Here is an 18,584-nt window from a genome sequence, read left to right on the forward strand (position 1 = left end):
AGCCATTTAACATAAATGGGATTTTTTTAATACAAGCACAACAATTGGGAAAGAGCATATTTTGAGGGGAAAACAACAACTTAAGTGTGTAACAACTTAAGTAATTGGCAGATTGTTTAATGCAAGTCCCATATTTCACAAAGTACAGGTATCCGCTTAGGATCCCTTGTTCTCCAGGTTATTAGGACTTCTGAGTGATTGTGATTGAGGGTTCTGAGTTCAGTGAGTCGCCCTATGAGACGGGCAAAATGTTGTGGTTCTTCAGGGTGATATATCTTTGAATACTTGTACAGAATTCCTAAAAAGGGTTCCTGGAGTTTCTCCACATGTTGTTTGTTTTTTAGGAGTGGACGATCTGAAAAAAAAGGAAAATTAAAATTACATGATGCTATGCAGAACTCAAACATATACTCTCCCAATGTGGTCATGATGCCATAAAATTATTGAATGTTATGTTATTTCCGATCCCCATGAGCTTGCACTTATGTAAAATATTTCTGTAAAAAAATATTCTTAGCACTAAAAATGATCAAGATCTGATAGCACAATCTTCTGTCTAACTACTCAGAATTGTCCTTTGAAGTTTATTAGTGCTTATTTCTAGGTAATGCTGCAATCCTATACCCCTTTACCAGAGGGTAAATGCCATTAATTTCAGTAGGTGGTATCCAACTCCGTCCAACCACCTGTGAAAGAAAATTCTGCTTTCTTCTGCCCCTGCAACCCTCTGTGCACCCCCAGAGGATCCTCTTAAGCAGATCAGTGCAGATTTACTAACATGTAAGTTCAGTTGCAGGACGCGGGTGGGCTTGCCGATCGAAAGGTCGGCGGTTTGAATCCCCGCAGCGGGGTGCGCTCCCACTGCTCGGTCCCAGCGCCTGCCAACCTAGCAGTTCGAAAGCACTCCTGGGTGCAAGTAGATAAATAGGGACCGCTTACTGGCGGGAAGGTAAACGGCGTTTCCGTGTGCTGCGCTGGCTCGCCAGAGCAGCTTCGTCACGCTGGCCACGTGACCCGGAAGTGTCTCCGGACAGCGCTGGTCCCCGGCCTCTTGAGTGAGATGGGCGCACAACCCTAGAGTCTGTCAAGACTGGCCCGTATGGGCAGGGGTACCTTTACCTTTTACCTTTAAGTTCAGTTGCAATCAATGGGACTTACAACCAAGATATTAAACCTTGAAAGTATAAAGTTATTAAACCTTGAAAGTCTTTTACTGTGTTTTTGGTTTTTATGTAAGCCGCCCAGAGTGGCTGGGGAGGCCGGGCCAGATGGGCGGGGTATAAATAATAAATTATTATTATTATTATTATTATTATTATTACTTTGATATAATTTTCTTTGACACTATTCAGTTTTAGTATTTAAACACTGTGTGTAGTTGCTCTATATACCTGAAAAAAACACAGTAGTTGCAACAAGCAATGCATACTCTCTCTCTGTCACATTGAGTTCTCCCATGCTCCTGTAGAAATAAAATAGTGCAGTGATAAACTCCTCAGTGATACCTGGAAAAAAACCAGAAGATATCAGATGGTAGCTAGACAACATATAATTGACTTATTTTTAAGATTAGATAGCATATATAAGATACATATAAGATTTTAGGTCAAGCCACTCAGGGGAAAGGGAGTGGAGATAAAATATTAATATGCGAGAAAATACCAGGGTGCAGAATTAAGTTTTATCAGGCATTTAAATATATTAGTGGAAGAAGTCACAGATGTCAGGGTGCAGAGAGATGAATCTAGAACATTCAAGAAATGCAGTCTAAAGTGACTAATCAACAAGATTGATAGTCTATTTAGCAGTCTAATCAACAAAATAGATAGTCAAATAGGTATTCTGGCTGAAAATCAAAAGTATCTTGCTATTAAAAACTCAGTAATCCAGTAAGCAATGATTTAAAAATTTACTAAAATTATATTTGTGGGACAGCTCAGTTACCTGTTGTAGTAGTTGATGTTGGGCTTTCTTCAGTATGAGACAGTCCTAAGTAAGTACTTTTATCTTGAGCACATATAGCATTGGCAGAAAATTTTACTTGACCTAGAGCAAGAGAAATGAAAGTCTATAAGAGCAGATTTTCCCTTTTAAAGTTACCTTATGATTATCATATTTTTAAATTTGTGTCACAATGTATCATTTGATAAAGTGAGAAAGAAGAACCATTTATCCCAAGGGAAAGTCATATTTGGGAAAGGCTTTAGGGTAAGCCATATTCCACCTCATCAAATGCATATAGTGAAGTGATCATGGCAAGCACGTATACGCATGAATTTATTAAGTTCATCTAATGCTAACATAACTTACTTTCATGGAATGATGACTGGCATTCAATCCCTTGCTCATTGTATATCTGGGCAGAATGTAAAAACATTGTTTCAATTGTGGAGCCTTTCAGCAATGCAATCTGATCATCACTGGCTAAACTTTCGAACCCTATAGAGAAATGAATAGGTAATCAAATTACATTGATTTTTGATGGTAGGTATATATCTGAAATTTGACAGCTCTTTACTTATATAAGCTTTTTAATCTTGCAAAGAATACATTTTTTGAGAATCAGATCTAAAGTTTGAAAAGTCCAGCTACAGTTACTCCCAATTATATCTTTTAATAATGATACATTGATTCAAAATGTTTCAGGTTTTAGCAAAGGTGAGGTAGGAACTTCTATTGGATCTGGCCATTTTCCCACTAAAAATCCTCTATCTTATGCTGCTTTTCTCTTCACTGTGGAAAAAAGTCCTTAGACTTCTAATGTCACAGTGCTATCATACTCTTTCAGTTAAGCAGTACTGTAATCTATAAGCTTTTTAGCATTAATTCAAAGATACCTTTTAAAAAAGTAATAATAGGGGTTATAAAATGGTGCCCACTGCAAAGGTAAATGTGTGCCAAGCTGTGATAAAGTTTGCGTTCTCAATACATCACTGGGTATATCAAAACAATGTAGCTTTAAAGAGTCAGAAAAAATCCCCTAAGGCTCCAGACACCAACCCATTTTGGCCAGTGGAAACATTTGGAATGTTCATAAATGCCTTGGGTGCCAGTCACAAAATGGCTTCCTGGAAGGCATAGCAAAACACAAAATGGCCGCCATGTCTAAAAGAGCACAAAAAGAGACAGGACCACAAAAGGTTGCAGATATCAGCCTTGCCACATAAATGGGGAAAAGGCACTTATATCAGCCATTTCTGCAGTCACAGATAAAAGCTCTTTGCAGCTCTCCTCTGTTCAGAACAGAAATAAGGGTGGGTGTTTAATGTTGATAGCCAGTGAAATGTGGGCATGTCTGAAAGGGCATGTTCAATGCAAGAGAGGCTGAACCAATGTAAACAGGAGCAGAACAGGAAAAGCAGTCTTGCAATCTGGATTTTGAGGGGATATATAGAGACCTTATGTGGGCACCATAGGAGGTATTGGTGGGGGCACCTGTGCCATTATATTTATTCATAAAATTTGTATATCACTTGATTTCTGTTAATTGCATCTCCTGCACTAAGGTATATACATTTGTGGAGATATCATTACCCTTCCATTATTTCAACAACAGCAGTGGACTTTCTGAGAAGAAAAAAACTGGAATAAGCACTGGGAAAAGAAGAAGGGTTGCAAATGGATGATGATGATATGTGCTCACGCACCCAGCCCAATAAAATGTGAGTGGCATGGCAGTTCCATGCTAAATGCATAGTGTGGAAGCACCCCAAGAAAATTTCCTGTGGAATGCATTACCTGGAAGTCTTTTTGTAAAATCCACTAGTACCTGGACATGAACCATAGCTGTTTCTGAAAGATGTAGGAAGTTCTCTTCAGCATTGGCAGTTTCCTGCAACTAATTAAAAACATGTATTTACAAGATAAACCAACAGAAAGTTAGATTTTTTTTTTTAATCCATAAAATTTATACGCTGCTTGATTGTGAAAATCTTCAACGTGCTTTACAAAAAAGATCAAACAATGAGATTGGCACTAAAAACAGTTTAAATATGTTTAAAACATTTTTAAACGCAATAAACAAAATAGATTAACACACAACACACTACATATCTGGGTAGGTATACAAAAATGTCCTTAAAGGTAAAGGTAAAGGTAAAGGGACCCCTGACCATTAGGTCCAATTGTGACTGACTCTGGGGTTGTGGCGCTCATCTCGCTTTATTGGCCAGCATGTGGCCAGCATGACTAAGCCGCTTCTGGCGAACCAGAGCAGCGCACGGAAACGCCGTTTACCTTCACGCTGGAGTGGTACCTATTTATCTACTTGCACTTTGACATGCTTTCAAACTGCTAGGTTGGCAGGAGCAGGGACCGAGCAACGGGAGCTCACCCTGTCGCAGGGATTTGAACCGCCAACAGGCACCAAAAAGTGTACAGTGAAGGTTCCTGCCTAATGTTAATAGGCAGGGAGTTCCAAATTGTAGCTGCTGCCGCACTTAAAGATTGATTTTTTTACAAATGCAGAACAGGTATTATGTGGCACCTGTAACAGTGCTAGTTCTACAGATAGAAGCAGTCAAGTGTGCATATATGGCATAAGGTGACCTCGCAGGTTAACTGGTCCCAAGCTGATATGGCCTTTATATATTAATAGTAACACATTGAACTTGGCCCAGTAGCAAATTGGCAACCAGTGCAGATCTTTGAGCACTGCTAGTGTATGCTGACAAGGCCCCACTCATGTCAGCAATTGTGCTGCAGCCTTCTGCACTAACTCCAGCTTCTGGATTAAGTGCAAAAGAGGCCCCACATAGAGCACATTGCAGTAATCCTGTCTGGAAGTAACCAAGGCATGAACCACTGCAGCCAAGCTTTCCCAGGCCAAAATTCACATTTGCTATATTGCTGTTTACGAACACATACAAACTTCTTTGCTTCCTCCAAGGGAATTGTGCATTTTTGATGGGCAGCCAAAATATGGTCAATGAGCTGATGTTCTCCAGGAGTCAGTTCCATTCGCTCCTGCACCTTAGAAAGAAAGATGTGCATGTCTTTAAAGCAAAATACAACAGTTAAAATACAACAATCAAAATTATTTTTAAAATACTCTACTTTTAAAGGTTTTGTTGTAGAGGATACATGCTTGTTGTCCACTCCCTCAACTTCCATTTTGATGCTACAAAGGAAGCTACTCTTCTTTCTGAGACGTTTTGATTTACACTGGACTTCTGTTAGTAGACCTGTAAAAAATGTAAACCAGAGGGGGAAACAACAAGTTCCAAAAAGGCATTGATTTCAAGCATGTTCCCTTGCAGAACATTTAACAGTATATTCCTAGCCATGACTACTCTGAGGGGTAAGGCTGCAGAGAGGTTGGTGAAGTGCAAACATACCAGCAGGAGCACTGGATTGGCTCCACTGGTGCATTTGCTCCATGCCCACTGCCTCATCCCTCTTTCTCTCCTGGTAAGCAACAGCAATAGCTCATATAGCACCCCCAACAACCCACTTCTGCCTGATCCTATACAGAACCCCACTTCTGATGACAGCCCTAGTCTTCTTAATCTAGTCAGTGCTAGAATAATAGGTCTGGCATCCACCATTTTAATTTCCAATAAAGCCCTCTGTGTAGCATGGCTCAGGAGCTATGTGAATAAATAGAAGCTGCCTGCTGTCTCATATCAAACAGAATGCTGCCACCAACTAAGTCTTCTAGAGTTCACCCATATAGGAGGGAGGCTATCAGAGGTAGAGAACACTTTGTGAAGGTCCCACTGTAACCAGCCCTGTGCATACACCCAGACCTGGTTAGCTTCAGCAGAGTTGTTAAATACTTTTATACCATGAGATCAAGTTTAGAAACATGTTTCTAAGTACTGATACCTAGCAGAGGTGGAATTAATACCAGATGTACTCTAAAGACTAGGAAACTATTCTCTTAGTGAACTCCCCCCACCCCACATGCACACACACAACTTCAGAAGGAATACCATTAGTTGCCTTTAAACATGGCAGGAAAGGAAAATTCCTTAACTCAGCAGCATGTCAGAATTTTTTTGTTGTAATTTGGGCACTCACATTCAGCCAGCATTCCCACAGCTTTACATTTCTTTAGGCGACACTCCTGACACTTCCTCCTCATATACATATCCATTTCACAGTGGCCACCATTCTTGCATCTGTAGATGGCGTTTTTCGTGATGCTACGTCGAAAAAATCCTAGCATACACATTTGGAACAATGAGCATAAAAATGAGAAATGATACAGCTGATAAGACAGCCTGTTGCCCTCGCATGCAGTAGAGGATACTGTCCTGTCACCATTGTTGAAGTAAGATTTAACTGCCAGTTAAATGGACTACCACTCTCATCATCCCTGGCCATTGGCCATGCTGGCTGAGGCTGATGGGAGTTGGAGTCCATTAGCATCTAGATTCCACCAAAACATCCTTCCTCTTAGCCCTTCATTTGTAAGCCAGAGCCTGGGACTTTACTGTCCAGGTTATCCCCATGGAAACCCATGCTGCTTGTCCTTAGGAACATAGACAGTTTCCTTATACTGAGTCAGATTAGTAGTCCCTCTGATCCTGTGCTGGGTTGCATCTATTCTCTAGTATTTCATATAGGATAGAATTGCCATATTGACACCAGCTTTTGGAGCTGTTTCCACTGATTTTTCCATCGCATTGTCATACATCCAGGTTTTCCCTGACATTTTGCCAATTCAGCAAAATCCCCCCCGACACCATTTTTACACCCCATAACCAGGACATATAAGAAATTTTCCTGATGTATGGCAAGCCTAATACAGGACATTCCTAGGCTGACTTCAAGATGCTGGAGATTGAACTTGGCACCTTCTGCATGCAAAGCAGATGCTCTGCTATTGAGCTACTGCCCATATCAAAGTTGGGTGTCTATCTTACTACCAGGACATATAAGAAATTTTCCTGATGTATGGCAAGCCTAATACAGGACATTCCTAGGCTGACTTCAAGATGCTGGAGATTGAACTTGGCACCTTCTGCATGCAAAGCAGATGCTCTGCTATTGAGCTACTGCCCATATCAAAGTTGGGTGTCTATCTTACTACCAGAAATGTAGTCCAACAACATATGGAAGGCCATAGGTTCTCTATCTCTGCCTTATGCACTAGACCTTTCTCCCCAACTTTAACTTTGCACTAGACTTTTCTTCCCAATTTTAACCAGTGGACATTCTCTGATTCACAAAATTATTTCCCCATTACCTTTGCAGCCTTCACAGGTGAGTGCGTTGTAATGATATCCTGAAGCCTTGTCCCCACAAACCACACAGAGCTCTTCCTGTCCCTTTATTCGCAAGGCAGAGTGACTAAGCCTGGGTCTTTTCTGTCCAAGATATCCTCCCCCATCATTCTGGGCACCCATGCAGGTGGGCTTACTGAGTTCACAATTGCTGATGATGTATTGCCCATCACTGTATTGAGAATCCAAGTTGTATGTGCTGTACTGTGTTTGGGGAGATGGAGTCTGTAATGCTGCAGGAAACTGAATGGTTGAATACTGACAATAAGGAGCAGCTTGGAAGTCAAGATCTTGAAGTGGATAACTGATGTGTTCTGGGAAGGCATCTAGATTATTTTGAAAAATCACATAGAAAACAGTGGATTAGTTTAGGATTTTACATCTCTAAATTATAGAATATAGTATAACAGAATTGTTTGTAGAAGGGCACCCTATGTATACAGTTCTGCTGACAATATTATCCTTGATTGGAGGGTTTACTGTTAATTTTTAAAAATGTCAATAATAATAATAATAATACTTAAATTATTTCTACCCCGCCAATCTGGCTGGGTTTCCCCAGCCACTCTGGGCGGCTCCCAACAGAACGCTAAAAACAAAATAATATAATACAGGTATATATCTTACTTTATTAAATATATAATATAAAGGCCACAACTGGTCTTAAATTGTTTGGATATATCTTCTGAGAATGAAATTCACTGCTTAAGTGAACTTCAATGCATCCACACTGGAGTAGGTTTTTGGATCTTGTACTGTATATCTTTATGTCACCTGAGGGAATTATTTGATCCCCTCAATGCTGAAATGGCACACTGGATGGCTTTGAATTGTCCTTCATGTATCAAACATATATTTAACAACTGTAGAAATTCAGTTCATACACAAAGAGACATGTGGATAATTGCCTTTTGCTTAACTCACCATAATACTGGATTGGGTCACTAAGGCAGTACCCATCGGGTATGGTCACAAAGGTATTTGCCATAGTCTGCTCTAGCTCCCACTGCTTCATTCAGTTCGGAATGTTACCTGCTTTCAAAAAGCTTCTAGTTACTTTAAATTGAAGAGTCAAGATGTTGTCTAAAGATAAGATTATTTCCTGAAACAATTTATTGGAGGAAAAGGAGAAATAGTTAGAAAAACTCTACAGAGTGCAATAGAAATAGAAATATTATGTTGTGTTAGTACAAATAAAAAGTTACTAAGGATCTGATTCTGTTGAATCTACTGTTCCATTAATCTTACTTCTTTTAAAGAGAATCCACATTTCTATTAATACTTACCCTCAAATATTCTCAGTTCTCACTTCAGCTGTTAGCCTGGATCCTGACGGCCTCAGAATGTCATTATTTCTCAGTAGGAATGCAGTTGCTGGGAAATTACTTTTCTACATTTATTATTTCCTTTGCAATCAATGAAGATCTACAAGGCCTGTAATTTTAGTGTCAGGTAAGTAGGGTGGCCATGTGTCCTACCTAAAAGAGGACAGCACCCTATATGAAGGGCAGCCTAAGGACATCTCTGTGTTTGACAATACCTTCTATTCAGTTTCATAAGGTGGGAGAGCATCTTGCCCACCAACTTAGTTTAACTGATCTTAGTTAACCTTTGGATCACCTGGGCACAATCTTCTCCATTACTGTGATATACATTTTAAAAATAAATTATAGTAATCTTGTCTAAATTTGCATCTATCTTTATAAATGGCATGTGCACGTTTTATGCAAATCTGTTCCCTTTTTTGACATCTTCCTAGTATAGGATTATTTAATTTCCACGAAAGACTGTTTTCAACTACAAGACTGTTTTCATGACACCGACTGGGAGGTATTTGCCCAACAGGATCTAGAGACTCATACTGAGCAAGTGTTGGACTATATCAGGTTCTGCACTGACAATGTAACACAGAGGCGCCGGATAAAGATCTACCCAAACAGGAAGCCCTGGATGACAAGGGAGGTCCAGGGGTTGCTAAAGGCAAGAAATACTGCTTTCAGAAGTGGAGATAAGTCGTTGTACAGCTTAGTTAGAGCGGATCTAAAGAGAGGTATCCGTGTAGCAAAGGAGGCGTATAGACAGTGGCTGGAGAATCATCTACAAAGCAACAACACCAGGCAGGTGTGGCAAGGCGTACAAGAATTAACAGGGTATAAATTCAAGGATTCCCTGGCAGACGAGGGAGGGGCATCCCTCGCAGAGGATCTGAATGCCTTTTTTGCCTGTTTTGAAGTAACATCTGCAGCAACACCTGCTGAGGCTTTACCACCACCACCACCACCACTCCCTGTGAAGGCTTTGCCACCATCACCACCATCGTCATCATCAGTACAAAGGAATGTGGTAGTCTCTGTGGAAAAAGAAGAGATGAGGAAGGTGCTGAAGGGAATCAACCCAAGGAAGGCCACAGGGCCAGATGGGGTAGCTGGAAGGGTACTGAGAGACTGTGCAGATCAACTAGCAGGAGCTTTCACTGGGATTTTAAATCGATCCCTAGCCCAGGCTATTGTTCCATCCTGCCTAAAGTCCTCTACTATCGTTCCAATAGCAAAAAAATCTAACCCGGAAGATCTGAATGACTTTCGTCCAGTAGCACTCACACCTATAATCATGAAGTGCTTTGAAAAGCTGGTACGAAATTATGTCATTGCCTGTTTACCAGAGGGACTGGACACATTCCAATTTGCTTATAAAACGAAAAGATCGACAGAGGACGCTGTGGCGATTGCCCTCCATGCCGTTCTTGCACATTTGGAGCAGCGGGGGGGTTATGCCAGACTGCTTTTTTTTAGATTTCAGCTCGGCATTTAATACCATTCTACCACAACGTCTGGTGTCTAAACTGGAAGATCTGGGCCTCCCGTTATCACTTTGTGGGTGGATATCGGCCTTTCTGTCGGACCGCCCCCAGAGGGTTCGGTTGGGCCCTTATACCTCTAATACACTTAAGACTAACACAGGAACACCACAGGGATGCGTACTTAGTCCGCTCCTTTATATTCTCTACACGTACGATTGTGTCGCTGCTCACCCTAGTAATAGGGTTGTCAAATTTGCAGATGACACAACCGTGATTGGGCTCATCTCTGAAAGGGAGGGTGAAACGGACTATAGAGATGAGGTGGAGCAGCTGACAGAGTGGTGCAGAGCTAACAACTTGCTCATAAATACAAGGAAGACAAAGGAGCTTGTGGTGGACTTCAGGAGACAGAAGAGCAATGTCCAGCCACTTCTGATTGATGGGGTCTGTGTGGAGAGGGTAACAACGTTCAGATTTTGGGGTATTGAATTACAAGAGGATCTGTCCTGGAGTGTCAACACAAGGGGGCTTGTGAAGAAGGCGCAGCAGAGACTGTACTTTTTAAGAATCCTAAGGAAAACCATCTTCCGCAGAAACTGCTGCTTGCCTTCTATCACTGTGCCATTGAGAGCATGCTCACTTATGGCTTATGTGTGTGGTACGGAAGCTGTACTACCCAGGACAGGATGGGGTTGTGCAGAGTTGTTAAGGCAGCAGAGAGCATTGTTGGCTGCCCACTCTCCACCTTAGAGCAGATTTATGCCACAAGGTGCCATAGGAAGGCACTGGACATAGTAAAAGATCCATCGCATCCTGGTCACTGTCTCTTCGAGCTCCTGCCGTCGGGACGGAGATACAGGACGATGATGACAAGAACGAGCCGTCTCAAGAACAGCTTCTTCTCCAGAGCAATTTCGGCCCTGAATGGGAAACCTGGACTTTGAAAGTCATCTAATCTTCCTTGCTGTATTATATTATATTGTTTTAATTAGTGTTTTTAAAGTTGTTCTGATTTTGAGTGGAGTGCCCTATCTGGGTGGATGGAGCAGCCAAGTAATTTCGTTGTCCCTGAGAGGGGGCAATGACAATAAAGATATTATTATTATTATTATTATTATTATTATTATTATTATTATTATTAGGTTTATGATCAGTATTTGTTTACCTTGCTTGAAAGATCAGGTAGAAAGTTTGTTCTACAATGTTACTTCTCTCTCCTAATTGTTCTTCAGCTGATTATACCTCAACCATTTTGTTTCTGTCTCCCATTACTGAGAACACTGTGAGTGCAATAGTTTAAGCTCTCTCTGGCCTGACTGAGGGTGGACCGTGTGGGTGGAGCCATTGATAAGGTTCTGCAAATCTCCCTGAAAAGTCTCACAAGAACCTGAAATTTCAGATCTCATGATATTTGTGCAAAAACATCCGCACCTGGGGCTTTTAGCATTGCTGTTTGGATCTACTGCATTAGGAGGGAGGGGGACAGGTGAAATGAAGAAAAGTAATGGGATAATTGCCAAAAATATATATAACAACAATACTGTGTAGAAGCCCCTTTAAAAACTTAAGAACTATGCGGAAAGATCTGTCTAAAATTATCCCTAGCCTAATGAATCTAGTGGCTTCCACTAGTAAATTGAAAAAGGCTCGACCCTAGCACCATCATCCCTTCAAAGCCCAAGGAGCATCAACATTTGCATCCTTTCATATGTACCCTGAGAACATGCCAGTTACTGCAAGCCCAGAAAGAAGTAGTAAGAATGGCTAATTTATATGCAGTACATGTAAAAAACTAAGAGAAGACAGATAAAGAGATCAGTTGTCTAGAATGGGAATGAGCAATGGAAGATCATCCTCCCTGCCAGCACTGCCCTTGGCTCCAACAGTGATCTATAAAAATATATATAACATGCTACTTCTCAACAATCTCTACCAGAGACCTCTCCTTCTGAGCTGGGTGACTTGTTCAAATAGCACATGATGCAAAATAGTGTCTATATCCTGAAAAGATCACAAGTAAAAGTTTTTGGTATATATTATTAGATTAGTTATTAAAGATAAAAAATAAACATTAAACTTAAGCAAAACAAAATTAGTATCTGAGATTAAACAAGATGAGATCTTCCCATTTGCTAAGGAGGCAGAATGAAAGATTTCCATGGATTAATGTGCTTGTTAAAGAACTGAACTGGATAACTTCTGTACATATTTAATACATTTTTGGAAATGGGTTAAATGCCATTTTCATACATTTACAGGGAAGAAAGTTATGCCTTACAGTGATTTGTACTATGCATGCCTGAAGCAAAATCACAAAGCATATTTCTGGGGAGAAGCACTTTCCAAAGTAAAAAGCCAATGAAAACAGTTCAGTAAAACCCCAAGGAAACAGATAAGAACACAGGGCCATCTAGACTAGAGAGCTAGTGCTGATAATATACTTTTGTTTTTCCTCAGTGAGAGGCTGATCCTACTGATGTGAAATCATGTGGGAAATGTTTTTTTGCAAGAAAAACTGTGAACAGGAGACTATCTTTCCAATCCTTTTTGATAGTATCTATAAGGATTTTGAATTCCAGTGTGGGGAGTCACTTGGATTCTTCATAAATATTCTTCAATGAATAAAAAAATGTTAGGTCGCAATTGGCCCTTTCTAGACCATCTATTCACCATCTATTTTCTCTGTCTATTGCTCTTCTGGCAGTGAAGCCTCTGACACTGATTGACTGAGCTGATGTTTAGGCTCAGAATGTTCTGTTGCTCTGGACACTAAAGAGTTTGCAGTTAAGATCCTGTGAGGGAAGCCAAAGTTGTCAGTTTGGAACTACTAAACCTTACAAAAAAGTACAGTAGGCTGAAGAGTTGGGAGAGGTCTGGTGTGTGTGGAAGCTGAGAGATAGCTTAGAGACAGAAGGCTCAGAAGCATGGAGGCTAAAGGGAAGGTGCAGTTCAGAATGGACTTAGAAAGGAACCTGAAGGAACCTGAAGGGTTCGTAAAGAAAAATATCAGAGGAGATGGAACGGAGGAAAAGGGAGACGTGACAGAGAAACTTGGCAGTGCTAAAATAAGCTACAAATGACAAAGGAAGAAAACAGGCAGCTTCTCTCTCTCTCTCTCTCTCTCTCTCTCTCTCTCTCTCTCTTCCTCCCTCCCACCCTAAGGCCACTTTCCCTCTTGGCCAGCCCTCTAGGGGCTGCATGCAGTGAGTATGCCCCCCACCACTCAGGCACACAGCCCCTCCTCCACAGCCGATTCACTGAGGAGTGGCGTTATTGCCCCTTCTCCACTTGATCTGTCTAATGACCAGGAATATGCCTCCCCATGAGGGCATCGGGCTTTGCTCTACCCAGCACTGTATCGCCTTTCCTTTTTATTTTATTTTTATGTTTTGCCAGTGCTAATTAATGGGGTCTTAGCAGAGAAGGAAAAATATTTTGGGGCATAGATCAGGCACCTGAACTGGAGTTTAGCCATCTCTGGGTTAGATCCTGATGACTGTATTCTGCCATTTATGGGCCTGCCTAAGTACGTTTGGCACATGAAAGCTTATACTAGCCATTACGGTGCTACAAAATTATGTTGCTATTATGTTCTGGCAATTCTAAGGATGTAGCAAAAGGCAGAAGCAAAAAGAAAATTGGGGGGAGGGGGTTGAATTTCTCTGATCAGCCAATACTTTGTCTCCAGACCTCTTGTTTTAATGTGGTTTGTACAGCAAGGATTGCTGGAAGGGCAGAAAAAAATGTCTCATGGCCTGTTCAATTTTATTTACAGATTTCTAAAAAGACATTTTTCTGACATGTTCCTCATCCAGACATCCCACCCCCCTTCCACCACAGAGCAGGAAAAGGTGAAACTGTATAGTATGACAAGAATGCTGCCACTTGCTATCTCTGTTTGTAAATGTTTGTTCAAAATAGAAGTGCCTTGATGAATCATGCAACCATTATCAATGGGATCAGTTGAGCATGTACAAAGTCTACATGTTTTAATCAGCAAATACGCACTTTAAATGGAGCATTGTGTGATTTAAATTACATCATAGTTTTGAATATTGCTTTGAGGGAAATGTTGCCCTTCCTTTAACCAATTCCTGAACAAAATAAAAGAGATAGCAAGGAACTAATTCAGTCACAAAAACAAATCCTTCCTCATTCTCCTGCCTAGGATTCCACTGCTGCCTTCACTGCACACAAACCACAGTGTGTATTCTTCATAACAGGCATGTACTGAATCATGATGTGTGATTATATATTATGATATACATATTATATTGAATGCTAAATAGCACTATATTTTTGTATGATTAAATGTAACATGAAAATCATTGGTAATTTTAAAAAAATGCAATAGTATTTTCTGAACCCAGAAATAAAGTGAGTACTGAACACTTTTAGAGGTATAAACATCTACTGAAAAATCTCCCCTTTAGCCTGTGTCTTTTTTTAATAATAAAAAAGTCTAATTGTAGGAGGGGAGGCAGCTGGAGGTGTGAAAGGGAGAAAATGGAAAGAGCAAAAATGGAATTGGTTGATAGGGAGTGCATTAGAGAAAGAATTAGAGTGAGGTGAGTCCCTGGCCTCATGTACGATACTTTTGGCTTGGACCCTGCTCACTGCTTGATGCAGCCCCTGGAAATTCCCTTCTGTGAAATTCAGCCTTTGGGCTAAAATAGGTTTCCCACCTTTGATTTAGATTGAAAATGTGAGTAAATGAGCTAAACCTGTGTCTAGACTGGCACAGTTAGTTTGTTCTGCATTAGCTAAGTGCCAGTTGTCAACCCATGCATTCTGTGTCACAGGTTAGTTGCATATTTAATGTGTGCAAATGTACAATGGATATAATTCCTTGTATTTTCTCGTTTTCAGGGGAGTGTAACATTGCATATATTGCCAAAATGACATTGTCCATTCACAAAAGGGAAGTATAATCAGATTTGGTACAAGAGTACAAAAAAAAAATTAGGGCCCCTTCACCCCCTGTCATAGAATTCCAAAAACAGCCCAGTAAGGACTGGGTATGCTCAACTGCCATGGAATGCTGATTGATTTTTCTGTTTCTGAAACGATTATTCTGGACCCAGGCCAGTAGAACTTATATATGAGTAAATGTAAGTAGGATTTGGTTTGTTACAGTGCAAAATACTACTACTACTACTACACCAGGAATGTGTAAGGAACTTTACAGAGTGCAGCAGGACATATCCCTGACCTATCCCTGATTCCAGGGAAATAACAAAGGAACAAATTCACAGCCATAGTGCAAAAAAAAAAGTAAAATGAAATCCTGTACACGTGTTAATATTAATATGTGTTCAAAGGTAAAATCTAACCATATGGCCACAAAATCACAGTGGAATCCCTTTGGAGAAAATACCAGTTCTAATAAAGACACTGCTCAGCTGCTAGCATATTATTAATGGCAAAAAAATATGCAGTGCTTGCTCTATTACAGCATATAGAGCATAGGTCTTGCAGGACACCCTCCAGGGAGTACTTCAGAATGTTTGAACCGACAGTATATTAACATCTATCGTAAATATTTTGACAGTTATGTCAAAAGGGAAATTTCTTCACCAGGAAGAATTTTAGGAATTCAAGCTGAAAGTCTTCTCACATTTCTGAACTGCACTCATATCCTGGGAAAGAATATGAGGTTGCAGGGCAACTAGATTTAGGCAGTAGATTTTAACCTTGATTTGGATCCTGTCCTAACCTTTTCCTCCGCTCCACATACTGAAACTCTAAATCATGGGTGGGCCAATATTAACTACCGGTAACTAATGCATGCTTTTGCATGCATTATCTTTTGTTACCTTTTGCTGCTATCAGAAGAAAGATCATGCTATAATTCAAATATTTAATCGTACAGAGAAATCTTTCATACTTTCAAAAGCCTGGAACCATAAATCGAAGTGTGCCTGTAGTTTAATAAGCTTCCAGCTAAGGTTGGTTCTTTCTTAACAGAAAATACCACAACAGAAATATCAAGTGGAACGGTTAAGGGTGTTTGTTTTGTTTTGTTTTCACTGCAAACAAGACTCAATTTATGCAAGTAAATACCTCCAGGAAACTGAATAAATCCTGTGCATTGATCATCATGTATGGCAATCACATACACATTTTTTGTGTACAGTGGTGGGAAACAATGCCAATTGTGGCCTACTAGTGTGTATACAGACCCATCAAAATACATTTGTGTGTTATCATCACACAACATATGGATAATATTGTACGATTTTGCCATGTTTGAAATGATCCTAACTGGGCCTTACTTCCAAGTAAATGTGCCTGTGATCAGAGATCCAACTCTTAACAAATCTCTATATTATTCGCATCTACAACCACAATGCATTCTGAGATGCATTCACAGTAACAGAAGGATTTTGTAAAACTTTGTCCAGTTACCTTTTCAATTCAGTGTAACAGTAACTCCCTCATTCCAGCAGCACAAGGATTTCTACTTGTACAAAGGAACTTCTTTCTTTGTGGGCCCCTTAAATCTGTCCTGGGGGTTCACCAACTTTCCAGAGTAGACTTGAGGGAGGTGCAGGAAAAGGAGAGGGTGGCAGAATTTTCAGTTGCACAAGCATAAATCCTTGTGCTGATGGAATGAGAGAGCTGAATATCTCCCAGTGTCTCCACTAGTTCTATCCTGAATACATTGATATACTCATTTTATATGATCTAATTGTACTTTCAGGTTGCCGTTCTTTTTTACTTGTGACAATAATGCTAACTGAGCATGCCTGGCACCCACAATCCATGTGGCAACTATACTTACATCTCTGTTGACTACTCCTAGCCAATGGACTATTAGGTTCGTGATGGGTGAAAGAGCTATTGTGGTGCAATATTTTTTTAAAAAAATGTTAGTTTTCCTTAAAATGCACTAGTTTTCCTTCCACTGTACAGTATTTAATAAAAAAGAAATTATTGTGTGGTAACTCACTTCTTCAGAAACTAGTGCATGGCAGGTTATTTCAGAGCAAATGAACCTAGGGGGCAACTTTTCAAATTGCCGCTGTAAATTTAGTGATCAGCAGCAATTAGCAGGTAATAACATTTCCTTGCTGACAGGATGATCTTTGGGGGAAGAGTCCTTGGGGGAAGTCTTAGCATATGTAATAATTTAGTCCCTGACTATACTCTTTATTAAAGACCAAGCTACTTCCAATGGGGCTAGACTGCATGCCTGACCAAACACTTTTTTTCCCAGAATGTTACCGTAATTTCATTTCGTTAAAACCCAATAAGCACCTGTCCATTTTAGATGACAAATATAACTACCAAATATCTCATTCTTAAAATACTAATACTAAAACTTCATAATTTCAAAATTCATCACACATTAGCTAAGTTGCAAAATCCAATTCTCATGTAAAATGAAAATTTTATTGAACTATTAAAATGATTCAAATGCACTGTGCAGGTAATATCTTCTAGTAGGTATAAATCTAATATGTGCCAACAACCTGTGCATGCTAAAACAAAACAGGCTCTGTTATCATTACAGACAGTAAATGACACAGCACTTTACACCAAGAAAATAAAGCTTTATGGTGGTGGGAGGGGGGAAAGAACATATCAAAAATAAAGCGTTAGAAAGTAAAATTAACTGTTCTGGTGCATATTTCATTATAATTAGCGCTGCATTTAGAAAATCAAATGCCAAACTTGACATAATCATCACATCTCCCAAGTATAGTCGTATGTCAAGTCCAGACAATCCTAAGGCATTTACAAAAGACATTAAAATACTTACAGTACCTAGTTCCAAGGAGCTGTTTTCTTATAGTTCCCCTTTGGGGTGCATCTGGAGCACAGAGAGCCTTTTCTGTATTTATCAGTTTCTTTGCATTCACATTGGCTCCAAACACTTTGCAGAGCGGCGCTTCACTCTATCTGAGAGACACAAACTTCCCACACAGCCGTTCTGAGGGTCAAAGCAAGGGCAGCAGCAAGACCACATAAATCAAATAATAACTGAATAATCAGGGACAGAGGCCATTGGGACCCACACGTCACATTTTCCCAGCAACCTCTCTACCCAGTTCTCTAGCAAACTTTTTTTTGTTGTCCGGGTTAGAGTCTGGCATTTCCTCATTTTGATTGCTTCACATTTGACAATCTTCACAGTGCAAGGACCACTTAATTGAAAGAAAAACAGCAGTCATTTTACAATATGAAGCATGGTGAAGTGGTTAGTGTATTGAACTCTTGACCAGGGAGGTGGACTTATTGAGCACATAGTAACTAGCTGAAACCAGATAGCTAAACACTATCTCTTGGCTCCTCAGTGATTTAGATCAGGCTTCCTCAGCCTCGGCCCTCCAGATGTTTTGAGACTACAATTCCCAGCATCCCTGACCACTGGTCCTGCTAGCTAGGGATCATGGGAGTTGTAGGCCAAAAACATCTGGAGGGCCAAGGTTGAGGAAGCCTGATTTAGATGCTGCTGTTGCCACAGTACCAGCCAAAGTGTCCAATGCAATGTTGAGCCCAGTGTTGTGGGATCATTTCCAATTGACATGGCCTGAGGCAGTGGACACAAT

The 18,584-nt window shown here is 40.3% G+C and overlaps 1 protein-coding gene across 3 annotated transcripts; it reads right to left on the reverse strand.

The window, feature by feature from the left end:
* Positions 1-101: 101 nt before the first annotated feature.
* On the reverse strand, positions 102-18,103 carry LOC309343441 (bile acid receptor-like). 3 transcript variants are annotated; one of them, XM_081864993.1, is made up of 11 exons: positions 17,795-18,041; positions 8,154-8,331; positions 7,193-7,555; positions 6,022-6,162; positions 5,056-5,183; positions 4,867-4,971; positions 3,739-3,838; positions 2,311-2,439; positions 1,945-2,046; positions 1,392-1,505; positions 102-355 (listed from the first exon to the last, which is right to left on the reverse strand). In XM_081864993.1, exons 2-11 carry the CDS (start codon positions 8,242-8,244, stop codon positions 117-119), a joined length of 1,512 nt encoding a protein of 503 aa, XP_081721119.1. In that variant the 5' UTR covers positions 8,245-8,331; positions 17,795-18,041; the 3' UTR covers positions 102-116. The 3 variants fall into 3 exon arrangements, with proteins under 3 accessions (XP_081721119.1, XP_081721118.1, XP_081721117.1); XM_081864992.1 differs by having other exon boundaries at positions 4,867-5,183; positions 8,154-8,261; positions 17,795-18,103; XM_081864991.1 differs by having other exon boundaries at positions 4,867-5,183; positions 17,795-18,101.
* Positions 18,104-18,584: the final 481 nt, after the last annotated feature.

This window comes from Podarcis erhardii (genome assembly GCF_964252035.2).
Source record: "Podarcis erhardii genome assembly, chromosome: 6".
NCBI lineage: Eukaryota > Metazoa > Chordata > Lepidosauria > Squamata > Lacertidae > Podarcis > Podarcis erhardii.